At 36.2% G+C, this 27,396-nt stretch overlaps 2 protein-coding genes across 5 annotated transcripts in view; both read left to right on the forward strand.

The window, feature by feature from the left end:
• Positions 1–399: 399 nt before the first annotated feature.
• Positions 400–5,942, forward strand: bag3 (BCL2 associated athanogene 3). 2 transcript variants are annotated; one of them, XM_041049191.1, is made up of 4 exons: positions 400–946; positions 2,972–3,307; positions 3,430–3,774; positions 3,920–5,942. In XM_041049191.1, the coding sequence occupies exons 1-4, from the start codon at positions 749–751 to the stop codon at positions 4,697–4,699; spliced, it is 1,659 nt and encodes a 552-aa protein (XP_040905125.1). In that variant the 5' UTR covers positions 400–748; the 3' UTR covers positions 4,700–5,942. The 2 variants fall into 2 exon arrangements, with proteins under 2 accessions (XP_040905125.1, XP_040905124.1); XM_041049190.1 differs by having other exon boundaries at positions 622–946; positions 3,430–3,795.
• A 1,066-nt stretch (positions 5,943–7,008) lies between these two features.
• The window catches only part of inpp5f (inositol polyphosphate-5-phosphatase F), a 42,814-nt gene continuing 22,426 nt past the window's right edge, over positions 7,009–27,396 (forward strand). For 2 of the 3 annotated variants that reach the window (XR_005894879.1, XM_041049564.1), the window contains exons 1-12: positions 7,009–7,465; positions 9,320–9,400; positions 9,864–10,000; positions 10,816–10,944; positions 11,120–11,305; positions 11,405–11,461; positions 11,844–12,042; positions 12,251–12,430; positions 12,838–12,905; positions 13,473–13,597; positions 13,711–13,788; positions 13,962–14,082. Coding sequence is in view for 2 of the 3 variants with exons in the window: in XM_041049564.1 (XP_040905498.1) it covers positions 7,369–7,465; positions 9,320–9,400; positions 9,864–10,000; positions 10,816–10,944; positions 11,120–11,305; positions 11,405–11,461; positions 11,844–12,042; positions 12,251–12,430; positions 12,838–12,905; positions 13,473–13,597; positions 13,711–13,788; positions 13,962–14,082 (1,458 nt within the window). In the remaining variant the exon portion in view is untranslated. The remainder of the gene's footprint in view (positions 7,466–9,319; positions 9,401–9,863; positions 10,001–10,815; positions 10,945–11,119; positions 11,306–11,404; positions 11,462–11,843; positions 12,043–12,250; positions 12,431–12,837; positions 12,906–13,472; positions 13,598–13,710; positions 13,789–13,961; positions 14,083–27,396) is intronic. The other variant, XM_041049565.1, reaches the window with a different exon arrangement.

The raw sequence follows: 27,396 nt of genomic DNA on the forward strand, positions 1-27,396 counted from the left end.
CAGAATTTTCTGAAAGTGTCCAAAAATACAGAAATCAACCACTGTCTTCAAGTGCAAAGTCCAAACTGTGTTTGATTATCTCTAAAAATCCATGTGATGGTTTCAGACAGTCTCCAGCCAAGTGAGGATGACTTTGATTTACTAGCATTTCCCTTATAGTATGAGGCTGAAATGGAGTAGTCCAGCGATTAAGGAAGATCTGTCATTAGAGGTGTCACTGTGCCCACACTGTATCACACCACCAGTGTTATGTAACTCTGTACCAAATCATAGCAAACCCAGACTGAGTTCCCTTGGACAAGATTTACCATGTGGGAGTCTGAGTACATCTATTTGGAGAATCTTTTATTATGAAAAACCCTGGGATTCCCTTGTCTCATACACAGAAAATGGTTCTCAAACTGGGGTGCAGGGCGCATGGGTCACTGAGCTCCAGAGAGTCCCATCAAAATTATGGTGAAGATATCCCAATCAGCTGTCACTTCCACCGCAGCTGCATCAAAACAAATCCTCCAAATCCTCGGGCTTCCTGTGGCGGTAAAAAAAAAAAAAAGAAAGAAAAAGAAACAGAGCAGGGGTTTACTTTGTGTCTATGTTTGGGGGTCTGCGACATAACAAGTTTGAGAACCCATGCCACCGTATCCAGCGCTGTCCGCCCCCAACATTAACCCGGCTATTTCGAGAAACTTCCAGCCCACTTTTCCACGTCACTTGAAGGAATCTTTAAAGCGTCCGTCGCCTGTATAAAATGTCTCAGTACTCGACAGCCAGCAACATGAACGGCATGAAGACACAGTCGCCGATACTGACAATGGCAAATAATGACAACGACCCTCTCCCCCTCGGCTGGGAAGTAAAAATTGACCCTCAGACAGGATGGCCCTTCTTTGTGGATCACAACAACCGCACGACAACCTGGAATGACCCGAGACACGACACGAAAAAGGTAAAAGAGCGGCGGGATAAAGTTGGTTTGTGAACGTTGACGGCTAACGGCCGTACAACTCTTTAACGGCTATTTTTTTTAATGCGTTGCTACGTCGGTAACGGTGCGTGGTTGGCTAAAGCAGCAAAAGCGTTGTGCTACATCACTGTTATATATTAATCTTGTTGACCATAGGCCTTGTTTGGCACCGTCACCTCCCCCTCACAGACAGCTCATAAGCCTATTATAACGGGTGATCAACCCCGTAATGTTCCCGTGTCATGATCTAATACTATTATTACTCGATGACTCACCCTGCAGTATGTAAAGGCTACCTATGATCGGGCTTCCAGCATTTTAATTACGCGTCTTTCATGTTGGGAAACACTGCGACGCCCGGCTCATATTAAACTTTTTCCCTTACATGGATTGAGGCTGATCCAGTTCACTTCGGCCTGTGGAGTATACTGCATGACAGAGGTGCTGGCTGCCCTGCCTGTCGTATGTGTTTAATACACGTTGTGAAAATATGAGAGGTCTGCGGAGAAAACCCGTGGGCTGAAGTGAGCTTCACAGGCTGCCAGTTGGTAATCTTTCGTCTGAGGGAGAGACACTGTTGTCCAAAGTTAGTGTCCCGACGAATCTGCTAGAAAGACACAGCTGTCAGGGGATAAAATTGGTGCAGTGGTGCTGGCAGTGTGCAGTGTCCCATACTGAAATGGCAGAGGGCAAAGGGTCGTTCACAGCTATTTCATAAGTTCTGTCTTTAGGGAAAATGCCTGCCACTGGCTTACATATAAATGCAGTTTTTGTTCTGTGGACTTCTGTATTTGCTTTAATGGATAGAGGCAAACATTGATTTTCTTTTCTGATATATCATTGCCAGAGTGCTGAACTATCAGTTGACCTGTTGCTTGTACCTCTCCATAGCTGTCAGTGGCAGATGTCTAGTCGCTTGATACACTATGAGAGCAATAATAACAAAAAAATATATAGTTTGACTAATGGAAATTTACAGCATTATTCCTGATGTGTCTGAGAAACAGGAATGTGTAGATAGTTGTAATTATTTTTATTATTATTGTAATTATTGTTATATTATAGTTGTAATGGTATTGTAGTTCCTGCAATAGTAAGTTCCCAACTGGCACTAATTTCTGTTCTGATTCTTAGTATTTTATTTATACAAATGTATTCCAGGATTATTCATGTTCTTCTCCTGACGACCAGACCAGAATAGGTGTGCTCAAAGAAGACGGACACAAGGCAAATTCAGTTAATCATTCATGAAAGTTTATTCAAAAACGACTCAAACGTTGACTCTTTCCTCCTCGAAAAATTTATCAAATGACAGAGCAAAAAGATTTCACTTTCTCTGTATGACATAATGATGATTACCTAATAACATGTTAGTTTAGAGGGTGTGCCAAACTAATGTGTGTGAGATAAGTCGGGAAATTCAGCCAGGTGAATGATTTCACTCTGGTTGTGGAGCAAAATAGGAAAACGCAAACACAGCAGCTGCCTGACTGGAAATGTGCAAGAGTCTCTGTTAATCAGAAGTTATTTTCATTTATCGAATCCTCGGAGAGGTGATACTTTTGGCGTCCCTCTGGGGAAATGCTACATTTTAACCTATAACCTTTCCCGTTATCTCAGGACTGAGAGAACGTTCCCTATTAAAAATACCTCCAGGTTTTGGAAACCATTTGGGTTTACGTATTAATATGTCTGTAATGAGTTTTTGAAGATAACAGGTTTACCAGTGGATATTCAGATAAGGATGCTGAATCTGTGATGGTTCATTTGTACAGTTTTGGGTGGACTTAATTTAAATGTCTCTTAGTGGAGGAGCTCATATCTAAATAATTTAGCAAATGAAAGTAACATTACATCTTTTATTCAACTGTAAGCAAGAATAGCTTGGTTTAAAACTGTCAAGAATTTCTTATATAGAGTTCTTATAAATTTTATAACTTCTAATTGCTCAAAATAAGCCAATTTAACATTTTAAATCATATCAATCCACTGTTGGCTGTGTTTCAGGTCAGAGAAGTGTCAGCAAATGGACCCAACATACCACCTGAACCAAGCCCTCAGGAGACACAGAAGACCTTTGTGAGGGAGATGAAGCACCCCATTCTTCGCCCAGGTTATGTTCCCATCCCGGTCTTCCACGAAGGCGCAGAACTGAGGCAGCAACAGCATCCATGTTATTCCTACATCCAGCCGGCCACTGCACAGAATATCCGAACAGATGGGCGAACACCTTCCCCGACAGCAGGCCCCCCTTGCAGACCTAGATCACCTTTACATGGACCTTCAGACAGCTGCTCCTCTGATCCAGGAAAGGTCAGCTCACCTGTTTCACAAACACCAGAGGTAGGTCTGGCTAGTTTTCTGATATATGTCACTAAATACTGTGTATGCAGAATTTCTTTAATTGGAAACAAATGACCAAACACTGAATGTTCACTGTTTCAATTTGTTCTTTTACTTTTAAGGTTCATACTGTCTCTCATCACCAACCCCCACGGCCCAGCAGCACTGGACTTCAAGCAGGTTACATCCCTATCCCAGTGATCCATGAGGGCGGAGGAGGCCAAACACAAACACATGCTCAGTTAAATCCCTCTGGACGTACTGAGAGTAGACACTCTCAGCGCATCCCCTACTCAGAGCACCAGCAGCCCTTCCATCGCCTTCAGACAGACGAATGGCCTGGCTACTCTGCAGCAATGCAGCCCCCCCGGGAAAGAGCTTCTCCAGTTCTGTTTCCTCAGCATCGCGATGCTGCTTCTATTCACCTCCCACCTCACATTAGAAGCCAGTCACCAATTATAACGCAGGTACTTGGAGAAAGACCACAGGTGATTAAAGTTTTGTGTGTATTCACTTGGATTTTTGTTGACGTTCAAACATGTTTGATTTTCACATCAGTATGTGTTGACCTGCATTATGACACCTCCAAATGACTTCTTTTTAACTTCTAAGGCTCAACAGCATGTCCTCACAAGAGACGCACCCCAGAAAATGGAGCAGGAACAACAAAGCACGCAACAGAAACCTGAGAACACGCAGCTCCCACAGCCATTGCACACAGAAGCTGACATCCAAAGGCCTCAACAACCTCAACACTTCCAACAGCCTCCACCTCAGCAACCACAGCAGTTCCAACAGCCACAACACTTCCAGCAGGCACCACCTCAGACGTCCCCACAGCCTCAGCAGCCTGAACAGTTAATGCAGTCGCAGCTACAGTTCCAGCCGCCACAGAAACCAGAGCAACCACAGCAACATACTGCAGATATCACAGTTCAAATACCTCCAAAACCAGAAGCCCAGGACACGGCATCTGTTCCCCAAGAGGTCCCACCTGTAAAGGTAGAGGCTGAACAGGCTGCCCAGTGCCCAATCCACCCAGGCTTGGCTAAGGTACAGCAGATAGTTGAACGGGTCGCTAAACTGGAGCAGGATGTGAAATGTTTTGATGGAAAGAAGAATGATAAGAAATACTTGTTACTGGAGGAACTGCTGACCAAAGAGCTCTTAGCACTGGACTCAGTTGACCCAGAGGGTCGTGTGGATGTACGGCAGGCGAGACGGGATGGAGTCCGCCGTGTTCAGACCATACTGGAAGAACTGGAGCAACTGGAGGAGCAGCCAGCCAAGCCTTCTAGCGACACCCCAATGGAGGGAGACAACTTGACACAGAAAGGAGAGCCCAGCATGATCACCAAGGAGAATGTCGAGATGGCAAAGGAGATATCATAATGACTGCACACTCCATGATCAAGAGGAGAGAAGGATAACCTGCTGTATATTTGATAGTGAACACGTCTGCTCCGGCTAACCCTCCTCCTCCTCTATCTACAGCATTTGTGGAAGTTGCATGCATTGATTAACAGTGTTGGTATTTCCTGCCATTCAGCACATAATTGATGGTAGCTCAGTGCAATCATGTTTTTTCAAGCCAATGTTGTTGCCTTCTATGTTGTGCCAATGTCTTCATAATAAGACAGCTGTCATGATCAAGGTGTTGACAACAATTTCTAGTCAAATTAAAGTTTGAATAAGAGGCCTTTATCAATAAATGGAAGTAAACTAGAAGTATTTTCCTAAGAAATGTTATGTGTGGTTGCCTTTTGTCTTGATCAAATATTGTACGGAGCTTTTCTTAATCCACTTAGCTCGTCACTTAGTACACAAGTGCAAACATTGGGGCTTTAAAGCAGAACTCACTGCAAAACTCAGCCAATAGAAAAGCATTTTCCCCTTTATGGCCACATGGCCATGTTGGAACTGCTTTGTCACAGAATACAGTGAATATGTTTGTTAGATGCTGCTTTTTGGTGCATTACTGATTTTACCATCTTTGCACTTTGCCATCACTGAAATGTATCTTGCTGAAAGTTCAGCAGAACTTCATTTGAAATATATCAGTTACACAAGTTTTGATTGATGTGTTTGAGTGTTTGTATGTGCATTGGTTTACTTGTTCTTTCAAGACATTATATCAGTATTTATATCATTATATAGTATTTTGGTACATTTATGAATGTGTAATGACAAATGGAGGTGAGATGGTGTATCTTACTTGAGATGTGAGACAATCAGCACTTGGTGCTAATTAGGAATCACACTTTCAGGATGTCCTTGTATAACTACCAAAGCCACAATCTGTAATAACACCAACACAAAAATGGCCTTAAAAATGCCAACTGTGAGAAAATGCCCAGTTCATAAACAGATGAAGAAAACTGCAGTCTGTTGTTTTCAGAATTACTTTTCCTATTACCCTGATTTTTTTTTTTTTTTTTTTTTTTTTTTGTGTAGTAATTTATCACTGTAATACAATCACAAGCCATCTTTAAGGGAGGGTCACTGCCTAACACACTTTTACAAATTATGGATTGTGGCTTATAGTTGATCACAGTTTATGAGTAGCAGGCTGATGCAGTGTTGAAAGCAAGTCTATCTTGTTGGTATGGTTGAAAATAAAATGTATTTGACATGAGTGAATTTTTTTTTTAACTTATTTTTACTACCATTATTTTCAGGAGCCTGGTAGCAGTATTATATTATTCGGAGAGAATCTGAGTTACTGTTGGCTTCTTTCTTTGGTCTGACAAACAATCGCACACCCACAGATATTTAGATTACAATCACACGAGATAAAGAAAAGCAGCAAGCCACAGTATTTAGAAGCTGGATTGAGGGTGTGTTTGATATATTCGCTTTAAAACCGACTTACCAAAACCTAATTGATTGATTGAATAATTGTTTCAGCACTACTTTTCTTTAGCTTTTTTTTTCACTGCAGTAGGTAGCATATCATTGTGTGCATGTATCTAAACCTGTCGTGAAGGTGCACATGTTTACTCCCTACTAAAGAAATCCATATCTTTCTTGTGTATGTCTGTCTGTGCTCCCCCTTTGCCTTTAAGGATGTGTCCCTAATCCAGTCAGCAGCACTCTCAGTTATGTCTCTATCTGTGGTCAGCTGCTCTCTGCCTCTTCCCGGAGGGCCCCACTGAGTCATAACTGACAACATGTCTGTGCCCTTATTCGTACGCGGGTGGGGACATAAATTGTGGGTTTTGTTCTTTCTTTCTTTCTTTTTTTTTTTTTTTAATTTGCAAATAACCTAAACCTCTATCATCAGAATTTATTTAGTTTTTTTTTTTGATGATTGTTTTATGTGTAATCCCCCTATTAAAAAAAACATCCCTCAGATTCAGTATCCGCCTTGCTGACACTGAACAAGAGATGTGTATCTGCACTTTCCATGAAATGTAAGTATCACGTTAAACAGAAAGTACACATGCAGGTGATAATATCGCTGGGATCAAGCCAATCTAATTAAGAGTCACATTATTGATCTTGCCAAATTGAGACTTTTACCAGAATGGGCAGTCCGGTTATTTGCGCATGGCTTCTTCAACATATATGAGCATCATATGGTTAATAATGACTCGGATCCTTCAGTAGATGGTTGGACATATGTTTTAATGTACAGTACCTGTACACCGGTGATGACGGCTCAGTCACAGATCACGTGTTATTGTTTAGAGCAGGAAACTGTCGGTTACGTCTTTAACGCCTCACACCAGCTGCTGCCAGGACACTTTCCCACTCACTGATGTGTATTTACCTTCAGCCTGTCCGGCATATCTGTGGGAAGGGATTCCTCTCCTGTAGAAAGGGAATTTGATCACCAACATGCGTAGATGTGGAGTAAACAAATCCGACACTCATCCAGCTGCTGCCGCCGCCGCCGCTAGCTCGCTAGCTGGCTAGCCACCGTATCTCAGCAGCCTGTGGGGAAAAGAGCTAACCGTGGCTAGCTACAGTTAACCCCCAAGACGTGGACGCTGATATTTAACAGTACCTGGCTGCTGAGCCAGCTAGTTGCTTATTTTTGTGTAACGTAAAGGGACGAAATGGAGCTGTTCCAAGCCAAGGACGATTACATTCTCCAGAGCGGGGACCGTGCTCTGTGGTGCAGCCGAAAAGATGGGACCATGACGGTCAGACCTGGTACGTATGTTTGCTGGATGACAGCTTTCCCTGCTGCAGCTGGCCATTTACCTGAAACTCACATTCGGCATTTATTACCGATCAGAGTGAAACAAAAGCTATGTTTCTCTGGACCTGTCTGGAACTGACAAACATTATTTTACGGGCGGCTTTGTCACCATGTGTCTTAAAGACCTCTGCGGCTTAGTATTATCTCTCCCTCGTCCGTGTTACTTTCATCTGTGTAATAAACGTTGTCCTTATCGTTTTATTGCTCCAAATTAACCAGCTGCCTTATAAACAGAACAATGTTTTTATTTTTGGGTAAAGTAGAGCTCGACAGTGCGGGATGCGCCATTCCTAAGTCTTGAAATCATCGTCCCTAGCTTTCATTCCGGGAGTGCCAACACCCCAGACCGACTCCAAAGTTCTTGCTTTGCTTCTTATGTTACACACCGGAGGGTAAATTTGACTCTTCAGTTCTTCCTTAGATCAGACAGACATAGCACATCACTATAAAACCGTGAATATATAACAGGATGTCGCCATACGTGCCATGTGCTTTACTTCTGACAGCTCAGCAGATGTGCTGTTCCTAATAGCTATTACAAAACTATAATACCACTCTGATGTGAAACAGCATTAAGGCAAAAAAATAAAAATAAAAATAAAAAATAAAATAAAACAACAGGTTCAAACCAGCATGTTATGTGTTACTGAGGCCTGTAAAGCAGCTCCTGGCATTACACCTTGGTCACATTGCAGAGGTAAGTACTGTGCTGCTGCTGATGCCCAAAGCTGTGACACAGAATGCTTTCCTAGTAAATGAAATACTGTGGGAATCGCACATTCCCAGCCAAAGTGAAAGAACCGCTGAACTAAGAGAAAAGTTTCATTAGACAAGGCCTGTGCGTGTTATCCTGAAGTTGTCTGTTGAAGTTGTGTGGCTGTGCAGCCATCCTGAACAGGTTTTTAGTTGCACCACTGTTTCATTATTTAATTGGAAAAAGGGTTTCCACTCCTCACTGGCTTTCCACTCCTCTCTCAGGCACACAGCGAAGTATTTCCATGATATTACTCGTTCAGAGTGAAGTTGTTCTATTACTTTTTTTGTTTTTGTTTTTCTGTGAGACCTTCCTGGCAGGGGCCCCTCACACCCAGTTCTCTTGTACATGAAATTCACTGGCTAGTAGAACAGGAAGAAGCATTGTCTAAGGCTGCGTACAGTTGCCACACCCTTCACATTTTTCCAATTTCCTCGGCCGTAATGTTTAATCCATCACCAGTGCTGATCATTCCAGTTTTTCCTTTTTGTCACTGAGTTTGTTCATTGCCATAACTGACTTCAAGTTTGCCTGCTGTTTGAAGGAGGCAGTAAATGTAGACAGACCAGTTTTTTTTTCTTCAGTCAAGTTGCACCGTCTTCCGTAAAATGTACTTCTCATGTAAATGTGCATGAAGAATGACAGGCCTATATCACTGATACATATTTAGTCATGTACTTCTATCTAAAGGTTGTTAAGTTGCATTTACATCGACCACAAATTTGCTACCAAGTTGTGGTGAATACTGTTTCACTAGGTATCAAAACAGGAGTTTGAGTGGTAACAGGAAATCAGCCAACCTTGACATGAGGTACCCTTTTGTGTGGTTAACTTTTAGGTGAAGTTTGTCGTGTAAATATTTAGCTGTTTCTGACAGAAGAGATGCAAGAAAGAGAACTTGAGGCCTCATTTAGCGGAGTGCCCTACATGGGCCTGTAATTACAAATATGTAGTGTTTCATCCTGGCTGCTTGTCTGGCCTAAAGCATATCTTGCTGTGCCGCCTTGCTACACCACAGTTTTCATGTTTCATCTCCATGTTTTTATTTCAGCGACAGACCTGCTGTTGGCTTGGAATCCAGTGTGTTTGGGTTTGGTGGAAGGTGTCATCGGAAAGATACAGCTTCACACAGGTAAGTGGAGGATGAGAAACCTTTGAACAGACAGCATTTTCCATCTGTGGGCAGTAGAGTCACCAAATCATCCAGTACTTAGTATCTTTCTTATTCACAAGGAAAGGTGTGAAAAGTACTTTGAAATGTAGTTCTGAAAAGGAGTGAGCGGATGGTGATGATTCAATTGATGATAAGTCTGGTTTAGTTTATTGCCTTCCTCTGTGGGCCCTGGGTTGGGACATTTGATATTATACCCTTCACAAGAAAATATGTGAGAAAAAATGATAGTATTCTGGTAGATCAGATAGATTGACATGATTTTAATATTTATTTACCAGATGTCCTGTGTTGCCTTATTAAAAAAAACGTGTAGTTAGAGGCTGGTGTGCAGCTGCTTTCTTCACACCTTTCAGAATGTGAGGAATTTTGCACCCGTGATGCAACTCCCCCTTCCTCTTTCTCCTCTTTCTCCTCTTGGCAGATCTTCCTCTCGGCCTCGTATTAATCCGCCAGAAAGCACTGGTGGGCCATTTACCAGGCAACCACAAAGTCTACAAGATCACCAAGATAGCTGTCATTCCTCTGTCTGATGAAGAGCCCCAGGAGCTTGAGCTGGAGGTGTGCATATTAATACTGTAAATGAGACATTCGAAGTAGTGTTCATGTAGATGTGCTTTAATTATTGCATTCAGCCCCCTTGACAATCATTATAACAGTGCTTGTGAGAATACTAAATTGTTTTTTTTTTGATGTACCCAAGAATACCCTGTATGCGTCAGCGTATGATTCATCCTGAAGATGAGCTGACAGTGGTGCAAAATGAGATGTAGTTGTTATTTTTTTATTTTATGAAAAGATCTGGTTCATTTTCACCCACACATTTAGAGTGAAAATTAAATGCGGGCGTAAAAAAATTCTGTAATAGATCTCAGAGGAAGTTGACTGTTGCTAAGATTTCAGTCTTTCAGGGGAGCTTCATGGATGGTGAGACAGAATATTTTCAAGTGAGTAAATGCAGAGCAGGATGACTGGTCCTGGATCGGCTTTTAGACCCCTTCCCGTTATACATTGTCCCTGTACTGCAGAATGATCCACTCGTTCTGTGCGTAGAAATCCTATAGCTCAGTGTTGCTGTGAGATTGTTTACTGTGCTAGTCTAGGAAAATGAGAGCTGTATAGAGTGTTAATTTGGTTGTAGTTTTTTGCAGTATGTAGACAGTAGAATCAAACTTTGTTTTCTTTATTTTTGTGGTGTATTAGTTTCCCAATTTGAATCTCATAGATTTTTCAGCAAGAGTTTGGTTTTAAGAAATTTAAGGTGGTATCACATCATCAAACTGACCTTATTTTAACCTTTAATTTTCTAAATACCACTGTCATGTTGATAATATCTGTGTAAGTGCGTAAATTTGACAGAAGATCCTGTTTTTCAGCTTTGCAAGAAGCATCACTTTGGAATTGACAAAACAGAGAAATTGGCCCAGTCTCCAGACGAGTCAAAGTTTTTGATGAAGACTCTAAGTCAGATCAAATCTAATGTGGCTGTGCCCATCAAGAAAAAGGTATTTTTGTGTTGCACGATTTATTAAAATGTATTATGTCATCTTCAAAACCTCACGCCACCTGTCTTTTCTTTTTCTATCTGCTCCATTTTTAAAGGCTTTGAGGTTCTCGTGGGGTTTTTCTTTCTTTCCTTTGTCAACTTACTGCTCTTTTCTGTCCACCCACCCATATTAGTATTCCCCTGCCTTCCAGGTCAAGGAAAACAAAGAGAAGGAGCGGCTGGAGAGGCGGCTGCTGGATGAGCTGTACAAGATATTTATGGACTCCGACTCCTTCTACTACAGCATGACCTACGACCTGACAAACACCGTGCAACGTCAGGGAGACTCAGAAAAGACCAGCTTGCCCTTATGGAAACAGGTTTGGAGAGAAACAGTAACATGAAGTTGGACTCACTGCTCTTTTCCTACATATGTTGCCTTACATCTGACTGACTGTAGCTGTTAATCTCTGTGAAAGGTGGACGACCGCTTCTTCTGGAATAAGCACATGATCCAAGACCTTATTGATCTTCAGGTAATTGATTTTTACACACAGAAATACAGACTTTTACTGCTTATTGTGGTTTTTACTGTTTTTGGAATTGAATAAGAATTAAATGAGTAAATAAAGATTTGATTCTTTGACAGTTGCTGACACAGTAGTAGTGTGTTTCTTTACAGCTCAAAGAGCGTAGCTGGCCCTGCTGTTTAAGTGTGGCAGTTGTATTTGCTGATAATTACCAGAGCTTAATCAGAAGAGTATGAAAATATTCTTCTGAAGAAGGGATAATGGCTCTGGAGGTTATGGAAGATTATCTACTTTGGATATTTTGTGAATGCAAAGTGCTTCCTTATCAGCCTGACAAACAGCAATTTTCTTATCCTTTTTTTTTTCTCTCACTCTTTGGCTGCTCCAGGTCCCAGATGTTGACTTCTGGGTGATACCAATCATCCAGGGGTTTGTACAAGTGGAGGAACTGGTGGTGAACTACAACGAGACATCCGATGAGGAGAGGAGCAGCCCGGAGACCCCACCACAGGAGGTCACCTGTGTTGATGACATCCATCCTCGCTTCACTGTGGCCCTGATCTCCAGACGTAGCCGCCACCGTGCAGGTAGAGCAACAGTGCAGTCACTGTTAGCTTGGCCCAGAGGAAGGTCGTGCTGGAACAGTGATTCAAATTTTGTAATTAGGAGAGATTTTTACCCCACATGCAAATAGGATTTCTTTCACAATAAAAGCTTGGAATAACTTGGTATACAGTCTTGTTTTGATCTGTGATATAAATAATCTGAATGTTGATGCATTGTCTTTGCCCAAAGGGATGCGGTACAAACGCAGAGGCGTGGATACAGATGGCCATGTGGCTAACTATGTGGAGACAGAGCAGCTGATCCACGTGCACAGCCACACTCTGTCCTTTGTGCAGACTCGTGGCTCTGTGCCTGTCTTCTGGAGCCAGGCAGGGTACCGCTACAATCCCCGGCCCCGCTTAGAGAAAGGTCAGTACAACTACAGTATCATGCATACGGTCCTACAGGAGGGGCTTTTCATAGGCTTTGAGTATAATGGACTTTGCACTTCCAGTTTTTATTTATAGCTGCATCTTAAAAAGACATTTCATTCAGTATCAATGTTTTCTTTTTGGATTTTAGTCCTCAGTCCAGTGTATTTGATGTAAATCTTACATATCAGGCAAATATAGTTATCTTGCCAGTCAGTGGTCCTTGCGCTTCTTGTTTGGAAATGGGCAATTTGCTATATCTTCATGTGAAAAGTTTGATTGGCTTCCTGGCTTCTTATTGGCTGGCATAGGAGACCACTTTTCTTGTTTGCAAACTAGATCTCTCAATGTGTTTGCCCAGATCCGGTATATGAAAACCATTTCTGTATTTTTCTCATGTTTCAGGAGAGAAAGAGACCATGTCTTACTTTGCTGCTCACTTTGAAGAGCAGCTTAAACTGTACAAGAAGCAGGTGAGTCACATTTCCCCAGGTGTATACTTGGGTATGTGCTTAGCATATTTATTGACTACTTGCATACATCATTCTCTTGTTAGGAATGTTATTTTAAATTTATCACCACTCTGGTTATTCTGCCACATGTGACTGCATATAATTGGAATGTTCTTACTGCTATTCTCGTTTTTGAACCCCCGTGGACCTCATGTGGTGACTAGACTAGACTTTTTGCCATTACCTCTGTAGTGTTATCTTTGACTATACTGAGTATCAATTATAAATCAGATAGAAAATGTATTTGGTCAGACTATTTAAATTGTGATAAAACTGTTAGTGTTCAGGTGCTTAAATGTAGCAGTTACGTTACTTAAGCTTTTAGAAAACGAAACTTTTGGCCTTTTAAAGATTGTGAACTTTGTCAACCTTGTCCACGTGACACAGTGCCATTAAAAGTGCCATTTCATTTGTCAGTCCTCTGACATTTAGCATCTCAGTGTGTTTCTGCAGGAATGGCTGAGAGAGGCACACAGTGCATGTTATCCACGAGGCTAAAATGACAGCGCTATTTATTTTCTACTGCAGGTCATCATTAACTTAGTGGATCAGAGTGGACGAGAGAAGCTGATTGGCGACGCATATCTGAAGCAAGTCCTGCTTTACAATAACCCAAACCTCACATATGTTTCCTTTGACTTCCACGAGCACTGGTGAGAGAGACACTTATCTCAATTGAGAAACTTCCATCCATCATTCGTGAAAATCTATTTTATACCACAATGCATTTACTTCCCCTTTATGTTTCTTACATCCTGTTTCTCAGCCGAGGTATGAAGTTTGAGAATGTACAAATACTGACAGATGCCATTTCTGACATCATCACTGACATGAAGTGGGCCTGGTAAGTGTCATGTCAACATTTTTGTCATTTTTTTATAGAAATGCTGATCACATGAACATTGTTTGTAAGACAGAAAACACCAGGCTTTACTATATGTTCTTGATCAGATGAAATAAGCAGAAAATCTTAATATCATGAATTAATCCTATTCTGAATGTGTCCTCCTCTGTCAGGGTGGACCAAGCAGGAGTCATCTGCAAACAGGAGGGAATCTTCAGAGTCAACTGCATGGACTGTCTTGACAGAACCAATGTGGTTCAGGCTGCTCTTGCTCGGGTAGTGATGGAGCAGCAGGTGAGTTGTTTTTTTTTTTTTTCTTTTTTTATGGACCCAGGTAAAGAAATTAACATAAGTTTCCCAGAACACATACAGACACCTTCCATGTCTCATAGGTGCTGCTTTCTGGACATCATTTACCATGTCTTGCACCAGTGGCTTTTTAGACTTAAAGTTAACATTGACTCTCTAGTGCCCATAAAATTAAACTTCATTCTTCCAGTAGCCCATCAGCTATGTAGGGAATTGCAATTATCAGATAGTTATTTAGGGAATATACACATTTTCCAAAGTTGCTGTTAATTACTGTGTGTATTTAAAAGTATAAAATAAATACTGATAATATAGAATAATCAGCATCATCATAAATGACACTGATTTGCTTTATTTGACTACTCTTAAAGCCGACAAAAGGTTTAAGGGAGATTCATCAGATTCGCTTGGCAACATGAACTCTTGTTTGTGCTCTTTTGTTGGCAGCAGGGGCGGGCTGGCCATCGGGAGGTTTCCCGAATGGCCGGTCTGTTCCCGGCCAGTGGTCGGCGCGTTTTTTTTACCCTATAATTTGCAGTATCAGTGTACCGCAGCAGCGTGTCCTCGCAGCCGCAGGTGGCACAGACTGGAACGTAACCAAGGCAAGAGTTGTAGGTTTCAGCAGTGAGGATCACTTCCGCGTTCGTGTTTCTTGGCTGCCGCTGGGGGCTGGCTCCAGAAGTGAGCAATTATCCATTTACCCCCATGTTAAAATAGCCAACATTACAGCCTAAAAAAACATATAATTTACACGCTGTTACATTTTTGTGTTTTTGGGATCTATTGATCATGGGCGGGCTGTTTATTTTAGTAAGACCTCAGAATGTCATGAAACACCTCACAATATACTAAGGCGTCAAAATATGCCAAAAAATGTCATATTTTAGTAAGACCTCAAAATGTCATAAAAAACGTCATAGTGTAGTAAGGTGTCAAAATATGCCAAAAAAAGTCATATTTTAGTAAGACCTCAAAATGTCATAAAAAACGTCATAGTATAGTAAGGCATCAAAATTGGCCAAAAACAGTCAAAATTTATTTTGGCCTCAAAATGTCATAAAAAAATGTCATACGGCCGTAAGGCGTCAAAATCGGCCAAAAAAAGTCAAAATTTTTTTTGACCACAAAATGTCTTAAAAAACGTCATAGTATAGTAAGAAGTCAAAATCGGCCAAAAAAAGTCAAAAAAATTTTTCGGCCTCAAAATGTCATAAAAAACATCATAGTATAGTAAGGCGTCAATAGTGGCCAAAAAAAATGTCAAAAATTTTTTTGACCTCAAAATGTCATAAAAAACATCATAGTATAGTAAGGCGTCAAAATCGGCCAAAAAAAGTTATATTTTTGTATGACCTCAAAATGTCATAAAAAACGTCATCGTATAGTATGCCATTTTTTTCGGGCAAAAAAAGTCAAAATTTTCTTCGGCCTCAAAATGTCATAAAAAACGTCATAGTATAGTATGGCGTTTTTTTCGGGCAAAAAAAGTCAAAAAATTTTTCGGCCTCAAAATGTCATAAAAAACGTCATAGTATAGTAAGGCGTCAAAATCGGCCAAAAAAAGTCAAAAAAATTTTTGACCTCAAAATGTCATAAAAAACGTCATAGTATAGTAAGGCGTTTTTTTCGGCCAAAAAAAGTCAAAAAAATTTTTGACCTCAAAATGTCATAAAAAACATCATAGTATAGTATGGCTTTTTTTTTTTCGGGAAAAAAAAGTCCAAATTTTTTTCGGCCTCAAAATGTCTTAAAAAAAACGTCATAGTATAGTAAGGCGTCAAAATCGGCCAAAAAAAGTCAAAAAATTTTTTGACCTCAAAATGTCTTAAAAAACGTCATAGTATAGTAAGGCGTTTTTTTCGGGAAAAAAAAAGTCAAAATTGTTTTTCGGCCTCAAAATGTAATAAAAAACGTCATAGTATAGTATGGCGTATTTTATGGGCAAAAAAAGTCAAAAAATTTTTTGACCTCAAAATGTCTTAAAAAACGTCATAGTATAGTAAGGCGTTTTTTTCGGCCAAAAAAAGTCAAAAAAATTTTTGACCTCAAAATGTCATAAAAAAGGTCATAGTATAGTATGGCGTTTTTTTCTGGCAAAAAAAGTCAAATTTTTTTTCGGCCTCAAAATGTCATAAAAAACGTCATAGTATAGTATGGCGTATTTTTCGGGCAAAAAAAGTCAAAATTTTTTTGACCTCAAAATGTCATAAAAAAACGTCATAGTATAGTATGGCGTATTTTATGGGCAAAAAACGTCAAAAATTTTTTTGACCTCAAAATGTCATAAAAAACATCATAGTATAGTATGGCTTTTTTTTTTTGGCAAAAAAAGTCAAAAATTTTTTTGGCCTCAAAATGTCATAAAAAACGTCATAGTATAGTATGGCGTATTTTACGGGCAAAAAAAGTCAAAATTTTTTTCAGCCTCAAAATGTCATAAAAAACGTCATAGTATAGTATGGTGTTTTTTTCGGGAAAAAAAAGTCCAAAATTTTTTCGGCCTCAAAATGTCTTAAAAAAACGTCATAGTATAGTAAGGCGTCAAAATCGGCCAAAAAAAGTCAAAAATTTTTTTGACCTCAAAATGTCTTAAAAAACGTCATAGTATAGTAAGGCGTTTTTTTCGGCCAAAAAAAGTCAAAAAAATTTTTGACCTCAAAATGTCATAAAAAACGTCATAGTATAGTAAGGCGTTTTTTTCGGCCAAAAAAAGTCAAAAAAATTTTTGACCTCAAAATGTCATAAAAAACGTCATAGTATAGTAAGGCGTTTTTTTCTGGCAAAAAAAGTCAATTTTTTTTTCGGCCTCAAAATGTCATAAAAAACGTCATAGTATAGTATGGCGTATTTTTCGGGCAAAAAAAGTCAAAATTTTTTTCGGCCTCAAAATGTCATAAAAAACGTCATAGTATAGTATGGTGTATTTTATGGGCAAAAAACGTCAAAAATTTTTTTGACCTCAAAATGTCATAAAAAACGTCATAGTATAGTAAGGCGTTTTTTTCGGCCAAAAAAAGTCAAAAAAATTTTTGACCTCAAAATGTCATAAAAAACGTCATAGTATAGTAAGGCTTCAAAATCGGCCAAAAAAAGTCAACATTTTTTTTGACCTCAAAATGTCATAAAAAACGTCATAGTATAGTATGGCGTTTTTTTCGGCCAAAAAAAGTCAAAATTTTTTTCGACCTCAAAATGTCATAACAAACGTCATAGTATAGTATGGCGTTTTTTTCGGCCAAAAAAAGTCAAAATTTTTTTCGACCTCAAAATGTCATAAAAAACGTCATAGTATAGTAAGGCGTCAAAATTGGCCAAAAAAAGTCAAACATTTTTTGACCTCAAAATGTCATAAAAAACGTCATAGTATAGTAAGGCGTTTTTTTCGGGCAAAAAAAGTCAAAATTTTTTTTGACCTCAAAATCTCATAAAAAACATCATAGTATAGTAAGGCGTCAAAATCGGCCAAAAAAAGTCAAAAAAATTTTTGACCTCAAAATGTCATAAAAAACGTCATAGTATAGTAAGGCGTCAAAATTGGCCAAAAAAAGTCAAACATTTTTTGACCTCAAAATGTCATAAAAAACGTCATAGTATAGTAAGGCGTTTTTTTCTGGCAAAAAAAGTCAATTTTTTTTTCGGCCTCAAAATGTCATAAAAAACGTCATAGTATAGTATGGCGTATTTTTCGGGCAAAAAAAGTCAAAATTTTTTTCGGCCTCAAAATGTCATAAAAAACGTCATAGTATAGTATGGTGTATTTTATGGGCAAAAAACGTCAAAAATTTTTTTGACCTCAAAATGTCATAAAAAACGTCATAGTATAGTAAGGCGTTTTTTTCGGCCAAAAAAAGTCAAAAAAATTTTTGACCTCAAAATGTCATAAAAAACGTCATAGTATAGTAAGGCTTCAAAATCGGCCAAAAAAAGTCAACATTTTTTTTGACCTCAAAATGTCATAAAAAACGTCATAGTATAGTATGGCGTTTTTTTCGGCCAAAAAAAGTCAAAATTTTTTTCGACCTCAAAATGTCATAACAAACGTCATAGTATAGTATGGCGTTTTTTTCGGCCAAAAAAAGTCAAAATTTTTTTCGACCTCAAAATGTCATAAAAAACGTCATAGTATAGTAAGGCGTCAAAATTGGCCAAAAAAAGTCAAACATTTTTTGACCTCAAAATGTCATAAAAAACGTCATAGTATAGTAAGGCGTTTTTTTCGGGCAAAAAAAGTCAAAATTTTTTTTGACCTCAAAATCTCATAAAAAACATCATAGTATAGTAAGGCGTCAAAATCGGCCAAAAAAAGTCAAAAAAATTTTTGACCTCAAAATGTCATAAAAAACGTCATAGTATAGTAAGGCGTCAAAATTGGCCAAAAAAAGTCAAACATTTTTTGACCTCAAAATGTCATAAAAAACGTCATAGTATAGTAAGGCGTTTTTTTCGGGCAAAAAAAGTCAAAATTTTTTTTGACCTCAAAATCTCATAAAAAACATCATAGTATAGTAAGGCGTCAAAATCGGCCAAAAAAAGTCAAAAAATTTTTTGACCTCAAAATGTCTTAAAAAACATCATAGTATAGTAAGGCGTTTTTTTTTCGGCCAAAAAAAGTCAAAAAAATGTTTGACCTCAAAATGTCATAAAAAACGTCATTGTATAGCATGGCGTTTTTTTTGGGCAAAAAAAGTCAAAAATTTTTTCGGCCTCAAAATGTCATAAAAAACGTCATAGTATAGTAAGGCGTTTTTTTCGGCCAAAAAAAGTCAAAAAAATTTTTGACCTCAAAATGTCATAAAAAACGTCATAGTATAGTAAGGCTTCAAAATCGGCCAAAAAAAGTCAACATTTTTTTTGACCTCAAAATGTCATAAAAAACGTCATAGTATAGTATGGCGTTTTTTTCGGCCAAAAAAAGTCAAAATTTTTTTTGACCTCAAAATGTCATAAAAAACGTCATAGTATAGTAAGGCGTCAAAATCGGCCAAAAAAAGTCAAACATTTTTTTGACCTCAAAATGTCTTAAAAAACGTCATAGTATAGTAAGGCGTTTTTTTCGGCCAAAAAAAGTCAAAAAAAAATTTTGACCTCAAAATGTCATAAAAAAAGGTCATAGTATAGTAAGGCGTTTTTTTTCGGCCAAAAAAAGTCAAAAATTTTTTTGACCTCAAAATCTCATAAAAAACATCATAGTATAGTAAGGCGTTTTTTTCGGGCAAAAAAAGTCAAACAAAATTTTGACCTCAAAATGTCATAAAAAAACGTCATAGTATAGTAAGGCGTTTTTTTCGGGCAAAAAAAGTCAAAATTTTTTTTTACCTCAAAATGTCATAAAAAACATCAGAGTATAGTAAGGCGTCTTTTTCGGGCAAAAAAAGTCAAAAGAATGTTTGAACTCAAAATGTCATAAAAAACGTCATAGTATAGTAAGGCATCAAAATCGGCCAAAAAAAGTAAAAAAATTTTTTGACCTCAAAATGTCTTAAAAAACGTCATAGTATAGTAAGGCGTTTTTTTCGGCCAAAAAAAGTCTAAATTTTTTTCGACCTCAAAATGTCTTAAAAAACGTCATAGTATAGTAAGGCGTTTTTTTCGGCCAAAAAAAGTCAAAAAATTTTTTGACCTCAAAATGTCATAAAAAACGTCATAGTATAGTATGGCGTTTTTTTCGGGCAAAAAAAGTCAAAAAATTTTTCGGCCTCAAAATGTCATAAAAAACGTCATAGTATAGTAAGGCGTCAAAATCGGCCAAAAAAGTCAAAATTTTTTTTGACCTCAAAATGTCATAAAAAACGTCATAGTATAGTAAGGCGTCAAAATCGGCCAAAAAAAGTCAAAAAAATTTTTGACCTCAAAATGTCATAAAAAACGTCATAGTATAGTAAGGCGTTTTTTTCGGGCAAAAAAAGTCAAAATTTTTTTTGACCTCAAAATGTCATAAAAAACGTCATAGTATAGTAAGGCGTTTTTTTCGGCCAAAAAAAGTCAAAAAAATTTTTGACCTCAAAATCATAAAAAACGTCATAGTATAGTAAGGCGTTTTTTTCGGCCAAAAAAAGTCAAAATTTTTTTCGACCTCAAAATGTCATAAAAAACGTCATAGTATAGTAAGGCGTCAAAATCGGCCAAAAAAAGTCAAAAAATTTTTTGACCTCAAAATGTCTTAAAAAACGTCATAGTATAGTAAGCCGTTTTTTTCGGCCAAGAAAAGTCAAAAAAATTTTTGACCTCAAAATGTCATAAAAAAAAGGTCATAGTATAGTAAGGCGTTTTTTACGGCCAAAAAAAGTCAAAATTTTTTTTGACCTCAAAATCTCATAAAAAACGTCATAGTATAGTAAGGCGTTTTTTTCGGCCAAAAAAAGTCAAAAAATTTTTGACCTCAAAATGTCATAAAAAACGTCATAGTATAGTAAGGCTTCAAAATCGGCCAAAAAAAGTCAAAAAAATTTTTGACCTCAAAATGTCTTAAAAAACGTCATAGTATAGTAAGGCGTTTTTTTCGGCCAAAAAAAGTCAAAAAAAATTTTGACCTCAAAATGTCATAAAAAACATCATAGTATAGTAAGGCGTTTTTTTTCGGCCAAAAAAAGTCAAAAAAATTTTTGACCTCAAAATGTCATAAAAAACGTCATAGTATAGTATGGCGTATTTTTCGGGCAAAAAAAGTCAAAAATTTTTTCGGCCTCAAAATGTCATAAAAAACGTCATAGTATAGTATGGTGTTTTTTTCGGGCAAAAAAAGTCAAACATTTTTTTGACCTCAAAATCTCAAAAAAAAACATCATAGTATAGTAAGGCGTTTTTTTCGGGCAAAAAAAGTCAAAATTTTTTTTTACCTCAAAATGTCATAAAAAACATCAGAGTATAGTAAGGCGTCTTTTTCGGGCAAAAAAAGTCAAAAGAATGTTTGAACTCAAAATGTCATAAAAAACGTCATAGTATAGTAAGGCATCAAAATCGGCCAAAAAAAGTAAAAAATTTTTTGACCTCAAAATGTCTTAAAAAACGTCATAGTATAGTAAGGCTTTTTTTTCGGCCAAAAAAAGTCAAAAAAATTTTTGACCTCAAAATCATAAAAAACGTCATAGTATAGTAAGGCGTTTTTTTCGGCCAAAAAAAGTCAAAATTTTTTTCGACCTCAAAATGTCATAAAAAACGTCATAGTATAGTAAGGCGTCAAAATCGTCCAAAAAAAAGTCAAAAAAATTTTTGACCTCAAAATGTGATAAAAAACGTCATAGTATAGTAAGGCGTCAAAATCGGCCAAAAAAAGTCAAAAAAATTTTTGACCTCAAAATGTCTTAAAAAACGTCATAGTATAGTAAGGCTTCAAAATCGGCCAAAAAAAGTCAACATTTTTTTTGACCTCAAAATGTCATAAAAAACGTCATAGTATAGTATGCCGTTTTTTTCGGCCAAAAAAAGTCAAAATTTTTTTTGACCTCAAAATGTCATAAAAAACGTCATAGTATAGTAAGGCGTCAAAATCGGCCAAAAAAAGTCAAACATTTTTTTGACCTCAAAATGTCTTAAAAAACGTCATAGTATAGTAAGGCGTTTTTTTCGGCCAAAAAAAGTCAAAAAAAAATTTTGACCTCAAAATGTCATAAAAAAAGGTCATAGTATAGTAAGGCGTTTTTTTCGGCCAAAAAAAGTCAAAAATTTTTTTGACCTCAAAATCTCATAAAAAACATCATAGTATAGTAAGGCGTTTTTTTCGGGCAAAAAAAGTCAAACAAAATTTTGACCTCAAAATGTCATAAAAAAACGTCATAGTATAGTAAGGCGTTTTTTTCGGGCAAAAAAAGTCAAAATTTTTTTTTACCTCAAAATGTCATAAAAAACATCAGAGTATAGTAAGGCGTCTTTTTCGGGCAAAAAAAGTCAAAAGAATGTTTGAACTCAAAATGTCATAAAAAACGTCATAGTATAGTAAGGCATCAAAATCGGCCAAAAAAAGTAAAAAAATTTTTTGACCTCAAAATGTCTTAAAAAACGTCATAGTATAGTAAGGCGTTTTTTTCGGCCAAAAAAAGTCTAAATTTTTTTCGACCTCAAAATGTCTTAAAAAACGTCATAGTATAGTAAGGCGTTTTTTTCGGCCAAAAAAAGTCAAAAAGTTTTTTGACCTCAAAATGTCATAAAAAACGTCATAGCATAGTATGGCGTTTTTTTTGGGCAAAAAAAGTCAAAAAATTTTTCGGCCTCAAAATGTCATAAAAAACGTCATAGTATAGTAAGGCGTCAAAATCGGCCAAAAAAGTCAAAATTTTTTTTGACCTCAAAATGTCATAAAAAACGTCATAGTATAGTAAGGCGTCAAAATCGGCCAAAAAAAGTCAAAAAAATTTTTGACCTCAAAATGTCATAAAAAACGTCATAGTATAGTAAGGCGTTTTTTTCGGGCAAAAAAAGTCAAAATTTTTTTTGACCTCAAAATGTCATAAAAAACGTCATAGTATAGTAAGGCGTTTTTTTTGGCCAAAAAAAGTCAAAAAAATTTTTGACCTCAAAATCATAAAAAACGTCATAGTATAGTAAGGCGTTTTTTTCGGCCAAAAAAAGTCAAAATTTTTTTCGACCTCAAAATGTCATAAAAAACGTCATAGTATAGTAAGGCGTCAAAATCGGCCAAAAAAAGTCAAAAAATTTTTTGACCTCAAAATGTCTTAAAAAACGTCATAGTATAGTAAGGCGTTTTTTTCGGCCAAAAAAAGTCAAAAAAATTTTTGACCTCAAAATGTCATAAAAAACGTCATAGTATAGTAAGGCTTCAAAATCGGCCAAAAAAAGTCAACATTTTTTTTGACCTCAAAATGTCATAAAAAACGTCATAGTATAGTATGGCGTTTTTTTCGGCCAAAAAAAGTCAAAATTTTTTTCGACCTCAAAATGTCATAAAAAACGTCATAGTATAGTATGGCGTTTTTTTCGGGCAAAAAAAGTCAAAAAATTTTTCGGCCTCAAAATGTCATAAAAAACGTCATAGTATAGTAAGGCGTTTTTTTCGGCCAAAAAAAGTCAAACAAAATTTTGACCTCAAAATGTCATAAAAAACGTCATAGTATAGTAAGGCGTCAAAATCGGCCAAAAAAAGTCAAAAAAATTTTTGACCTCAAAATGTCTTAAAAAACGTCATAGTATAGTAAGGCGTTTTTTTCGGCCAAAAAAAGTCAAAAAAATTTTTGACCTCAAAATGTCATAAAAAACGTCATAGTATAGTAAGGCTTCAAAATCGGCCAAAAAAAGTCAACATTTTTTTTGACCTCAAAATGTCATAAAAAACGTCATAGTATAGTATGGCGTTTTTTTCGGCCAAAAAAAGTCAAAATTTTTTTCGACCTCAAAATGTCATAAAAAACGTCATAGTATAGTAAGGCGTCAAAATCGGCCAAAAAAAGTCAAACATTTTTTTGACCTCAAAATGTCTTAAAAAACGTCATAGTATAGTAAGGCGTTTTTTTCGGCCAAAAAAAGTCAAAAAAAAATTTTGACCTCAAAATGTCATAAAAAAAGGTCATAGTATAGTATGGCGTATTTTTCGGGCAAAAAAAGTCAAAATTTTTTTCGGCCTCAAAATGTCATAAAAAACGTCATAGTATAGTAAGGCGTTTTTTTCGGGCAAAAAAAGTCAAAATTTTTTTTGACCTCAAAATCTCATAAAAAACATCATAGTATAGTAAGGCGTTTTTTTCAGGCAAAAAAAGTCAAACAAAATTTTGACCTCAAAATGTCATAAAAAACGTCATAGTATAGTAAGGCGTTTTTTTCGGGCAAAAAAAGTCAAAATTTTTTTTTACCTCAAAATGTCATAAAAAACATCAGAGTATAGTAAGGCGTCTTTTTCGGGCAAAAAAAGTCAGAAGAATGTTTGAACTCAAAATGTCATAGAAAACGTCATAGTATAGTAAGGCATCAAAATCGGCCAAAAAAAGTAAAAAAATTTTTTGACCTCAAAATGTCTTAAAAAACGTCATAGTATAGTAAGGCGTTTTTTTCGGCCAAAAAAAGTCAAAAAATTTTTTGACCTCAAAATGTCATAAAAAACGTCATAGTATAGTATGGCGTTTTTTTCGGGCAAAAAAAGTCAAAAAATTTTTCGGCCTCAAAATGTCATAAAAAACGTCATAGTATAATAAGGCGTTTTTTTCGGCCAAAAAAAGTCAAACAAAATTTTGACCTCAAAATGTCATAAAAAACGTCATAGTATAGTAAGGCTTCAAAATCGGCCAAAAAAAGTCAACATTTTTTTTTACCTCAAAATGTCATAAAAAACGTCATAGTATAGTATGGCGTTTTTTTCGGCCAAAAAAAGTCAAAATTTTTTTCGACCTCAAAATGTCATAAAAAACGTCATAGTATAGTAAGGCGTCAAAATCGGCCAAAAAAAGTCAAACATTTTTTTGACCTCAAAATGTCTTAAAAAACGTCATAGTATAGTAAGGCGTTTTTTTCGGCCAAAAAAAGTCAAAAAAAATTTTGACCTCAAAATGTCATAAAAAAAGGTCATAGTATAGTAAGGCGTTTTTTTCGGCCAAAAAAAGTCAAAAAAAATTTTGACCTCAAAATGTCATAAAAAACGTCATAGTATAGTAAGGCGTTTTTTTCCGGCAAAAAAAAGTCAAAATTTTTTTTTACCTCAAAATGTCATAAAAAACATCAGAGTATAGTAAGGCGTCTTTTTCGGGCAAAAAAAGTCAAAAGAATGTTTGAACTCAAAATGTCATAAAAAATGTCATAGTATAGTAAGGCATCAAAATCGGCCAAAAAAAGTAAAAAAAATTTTTGACCTCAAAATGTCTTAAAAAACGTCATAGTATAGTAAGGCGTTTTTTTCGGCCAAAAAAAGTCTAAATTTTTTTCGACCTCAAAATGTCATAAAAAACGTCATAGTATAGTAAGGCGTCAAAATCGGCCAAAAAAAGTCAAAAAAATTTTTGACCTCAAAATGTCTTAAAAAACGTCATAGTATAGTAAGGCGTTTTTTTCGGCCAAAAAAAGTCAAAAAATTTTTTGACCTCAAAATGTCATAAAAAACGTCATAGTATAGTAACGCGTCAAAATCGGCCAAAAAAAGTCAAACATTTTTTTCGACCTCAAAATGTCTTAAAAAACGTCATAGTATAGTAAGGCGTCAAAATCGGCCAAAAAAAGTCAAAAAAATTTTTGACCTCAAAATGTCTTAAAAAACGTCATAGTATAGTAAGGCGTTTTTTTCGGCCAAAAAAAGTCAAAACATTTTTTGACCTCAAAATGTCATAAAAAACGTCATAGTATAGTATGGCGTTTTTTTCGGGCAAAAAAAGTCAAAAAAATTTTCGGCCTCAAAATGTCATAAAAAACGTCATAGTATAGTAAGGCGTTTTTTTCGGGCAAAAAAAGTCAAAATTTTTTTTGACCTCAAAATGTCATAAAAAACATCATAGTATAGTAAGGCGTCAAAATCGGCCAAAAAAAGTCAAAAAATTTTTTGACCTCAAAATGTCATAAAAACGTCATAGTATAGTAAGGCGTCAAAATCGGCCAAAAAAAGTCAAAAAAATTTTTGACCTCAAAATGTCTTAAAAAACGTCATAGTATAGTAAGGCGTTTTTTTCGGCCAAAAAAAGTCAAAAAAATTTTTGACCTCAAAATGTCATAAAAAAAGGTCATAGTATAGTAAGGCGTTTTTTTCGGCCAAAAAAAGTCAAAAAAATTTTTGACCTCAAAATGTCATTAAAAACGTCATAGTATAGTAAGGCGTTTTTTTCGGGCAAAAAAAGTCAAAATTTTTTTTGACCTCAAAATCTCATAAAAAACGTCATAGTATAGTAAGGCGTTTTTTTCAGGCAAAAACAGTCAAAAAAAGTTTTGACCTCAAAATGTCATAAAAAACGTCATAGTATAGTATGGCGTTTTTTTCGGGCAAAAAAAGTCAAAAAAATTTTTGACCTCAAAATCTCATAAAAAAAGGTCATAGTATAGTAAGGCGTTTTTTTCGGCCAAAAAAAGTCAAAAAAATTTTTGACCTCAAAATGTCATAAAAACGTCATAGTATAGTAAGGCTTCAAAATCGGCCAAAAAAAGTCAAAAAAATGTTTGACCTCAAAATGTCTTAAAAAACGTCATAGTATAGTAAGGCGTTTTTTTCGGCCAAAAAAAGTCAAAAAAATTTTTGACCTCAAAATGTCATAAAAAAAAAGGTCATAGTATAGTAAGGCGTTTTTTTCGGCCAAAAAAAGTCAAAAAAAATTTTGACCTCAAAATATCATAAAAAACGTCATAGTATAGTATGGCGTTTTTTTCGGGCAAAAAAAGTCAAAATTTTTTTCGGCCTCAAAATGTCATAAAAAACGTCATAGTATAGTAAGGCGTTTTTTTCGGCCAAAAAAAATCAAAAATTTTTTCGACCTCAAAATGTCATCAAAAACGTCATAGTATAGTAAGGCGTTTTTTTCGGCCAAAAAAAGTCAAAAACATTTTTGACCTCAAAATGTCATAAAAAACGTCATAGTATAGTAAGGCGTTTTTTTTTGGCAAAAAAAGTCAAAATATTTTTTGACCTCAAAATGTCATAAAAAATGTCATAGTATAGTAAGGCGTCAAAACCGGCCAAAAAAAGTCAAAATTTTTTTTTACCTCAAAATGTCATAAAAAACGTCATAGTATAGTAAGGCGTCAAAATCGGCCAAAAAAAGTCCAAATTTTTTTTGACCTCAAAATGTCTTAAAAAACGTCATAGTATAGTAAGGCTTTTTTTTTTTGGCAAAAAAAGTCAAAATTTTTTTCGGCCTCAAAATGTCATAAAAAACGTCATAGTATATAGTATGGCGTTTTTTCGGGCAAAAAAAGTCAAAAAAATTTTGACCTCAAAATGTCATAAAAAACGTCATAGTATAGTATGGCGTATTTTTCGGGTAAAAAAAGTCAAAAAAATTTTTCGGCCTCAAAATGTCATAAAAAACGTCATAGTATAGTAAGGCGTCAAAATCGGCCAAAAAAAGTCAAAATTTTTTTCGGCCTCAAAATGTCATAAAAAAAGTCATAGTATAGTAAGGCGTTTTTTTCGGCCAAAAAAAGTCAATTTTTTTTTTGACCTCAAAATGTCATAAAAACATCATAGTATAGTAAGGCTTTTTTTTCGGGCAAAAAAAGTCAAAAAAAATTTTGACCTCAAAATGTCATTAAAAAACGTCATAGTATGGTAAGGCATCAAAATCGGCCAAAAAAAGTCAAAAAATTTTTTGGCCTCAAAATGTCATAAAAAACGTCATAGTATTGTATGGCGTATTTTTCGGGCAAAAAAAGTCAAAATTTTTT

The sequence above is a fragment of the Toxotes jaculatrix genome, chromosome 11, assembly GCF_017976425.1.
Source record: "Toxotes jaculatrix isolate fToxJac2 chromosome 11, fToxJac2.pri, whole genome shotgun sequence".
Lineage (NCBI taxonomy): Eukaryota > Metazoa > Chordata > Actinopteri > Toxotidae > Toxotes > Toxotes jaculatrix.

What these genes read in the sequence shown, in the direction of transcription:
- bag3 (XM_041049190.1), top strand. Translation starts at nt 749, where the DNA reads ATGTCTCAGTACTCGACAGCCAGCAACATGAACGGCATGAAGACACAG. An exon ending in CTGTTTCACAAACACCAGAG is followed by an intron (nt 3,308 to 3,429) that starts GTAGGTCTGGCT and finishes TTTACTTTTAAG; the next exon opens with GTTCATACTGTCTCTCATCA. An exon ending in TACTTGGAGAAAGACCACAG is followed by an intron (nt 3,796 to 3,919) that starts GTGATTAAAGTT and finishes TTAACTTCTAAG; the next exon opens with GCTCAACAGCATGTCCTCAC.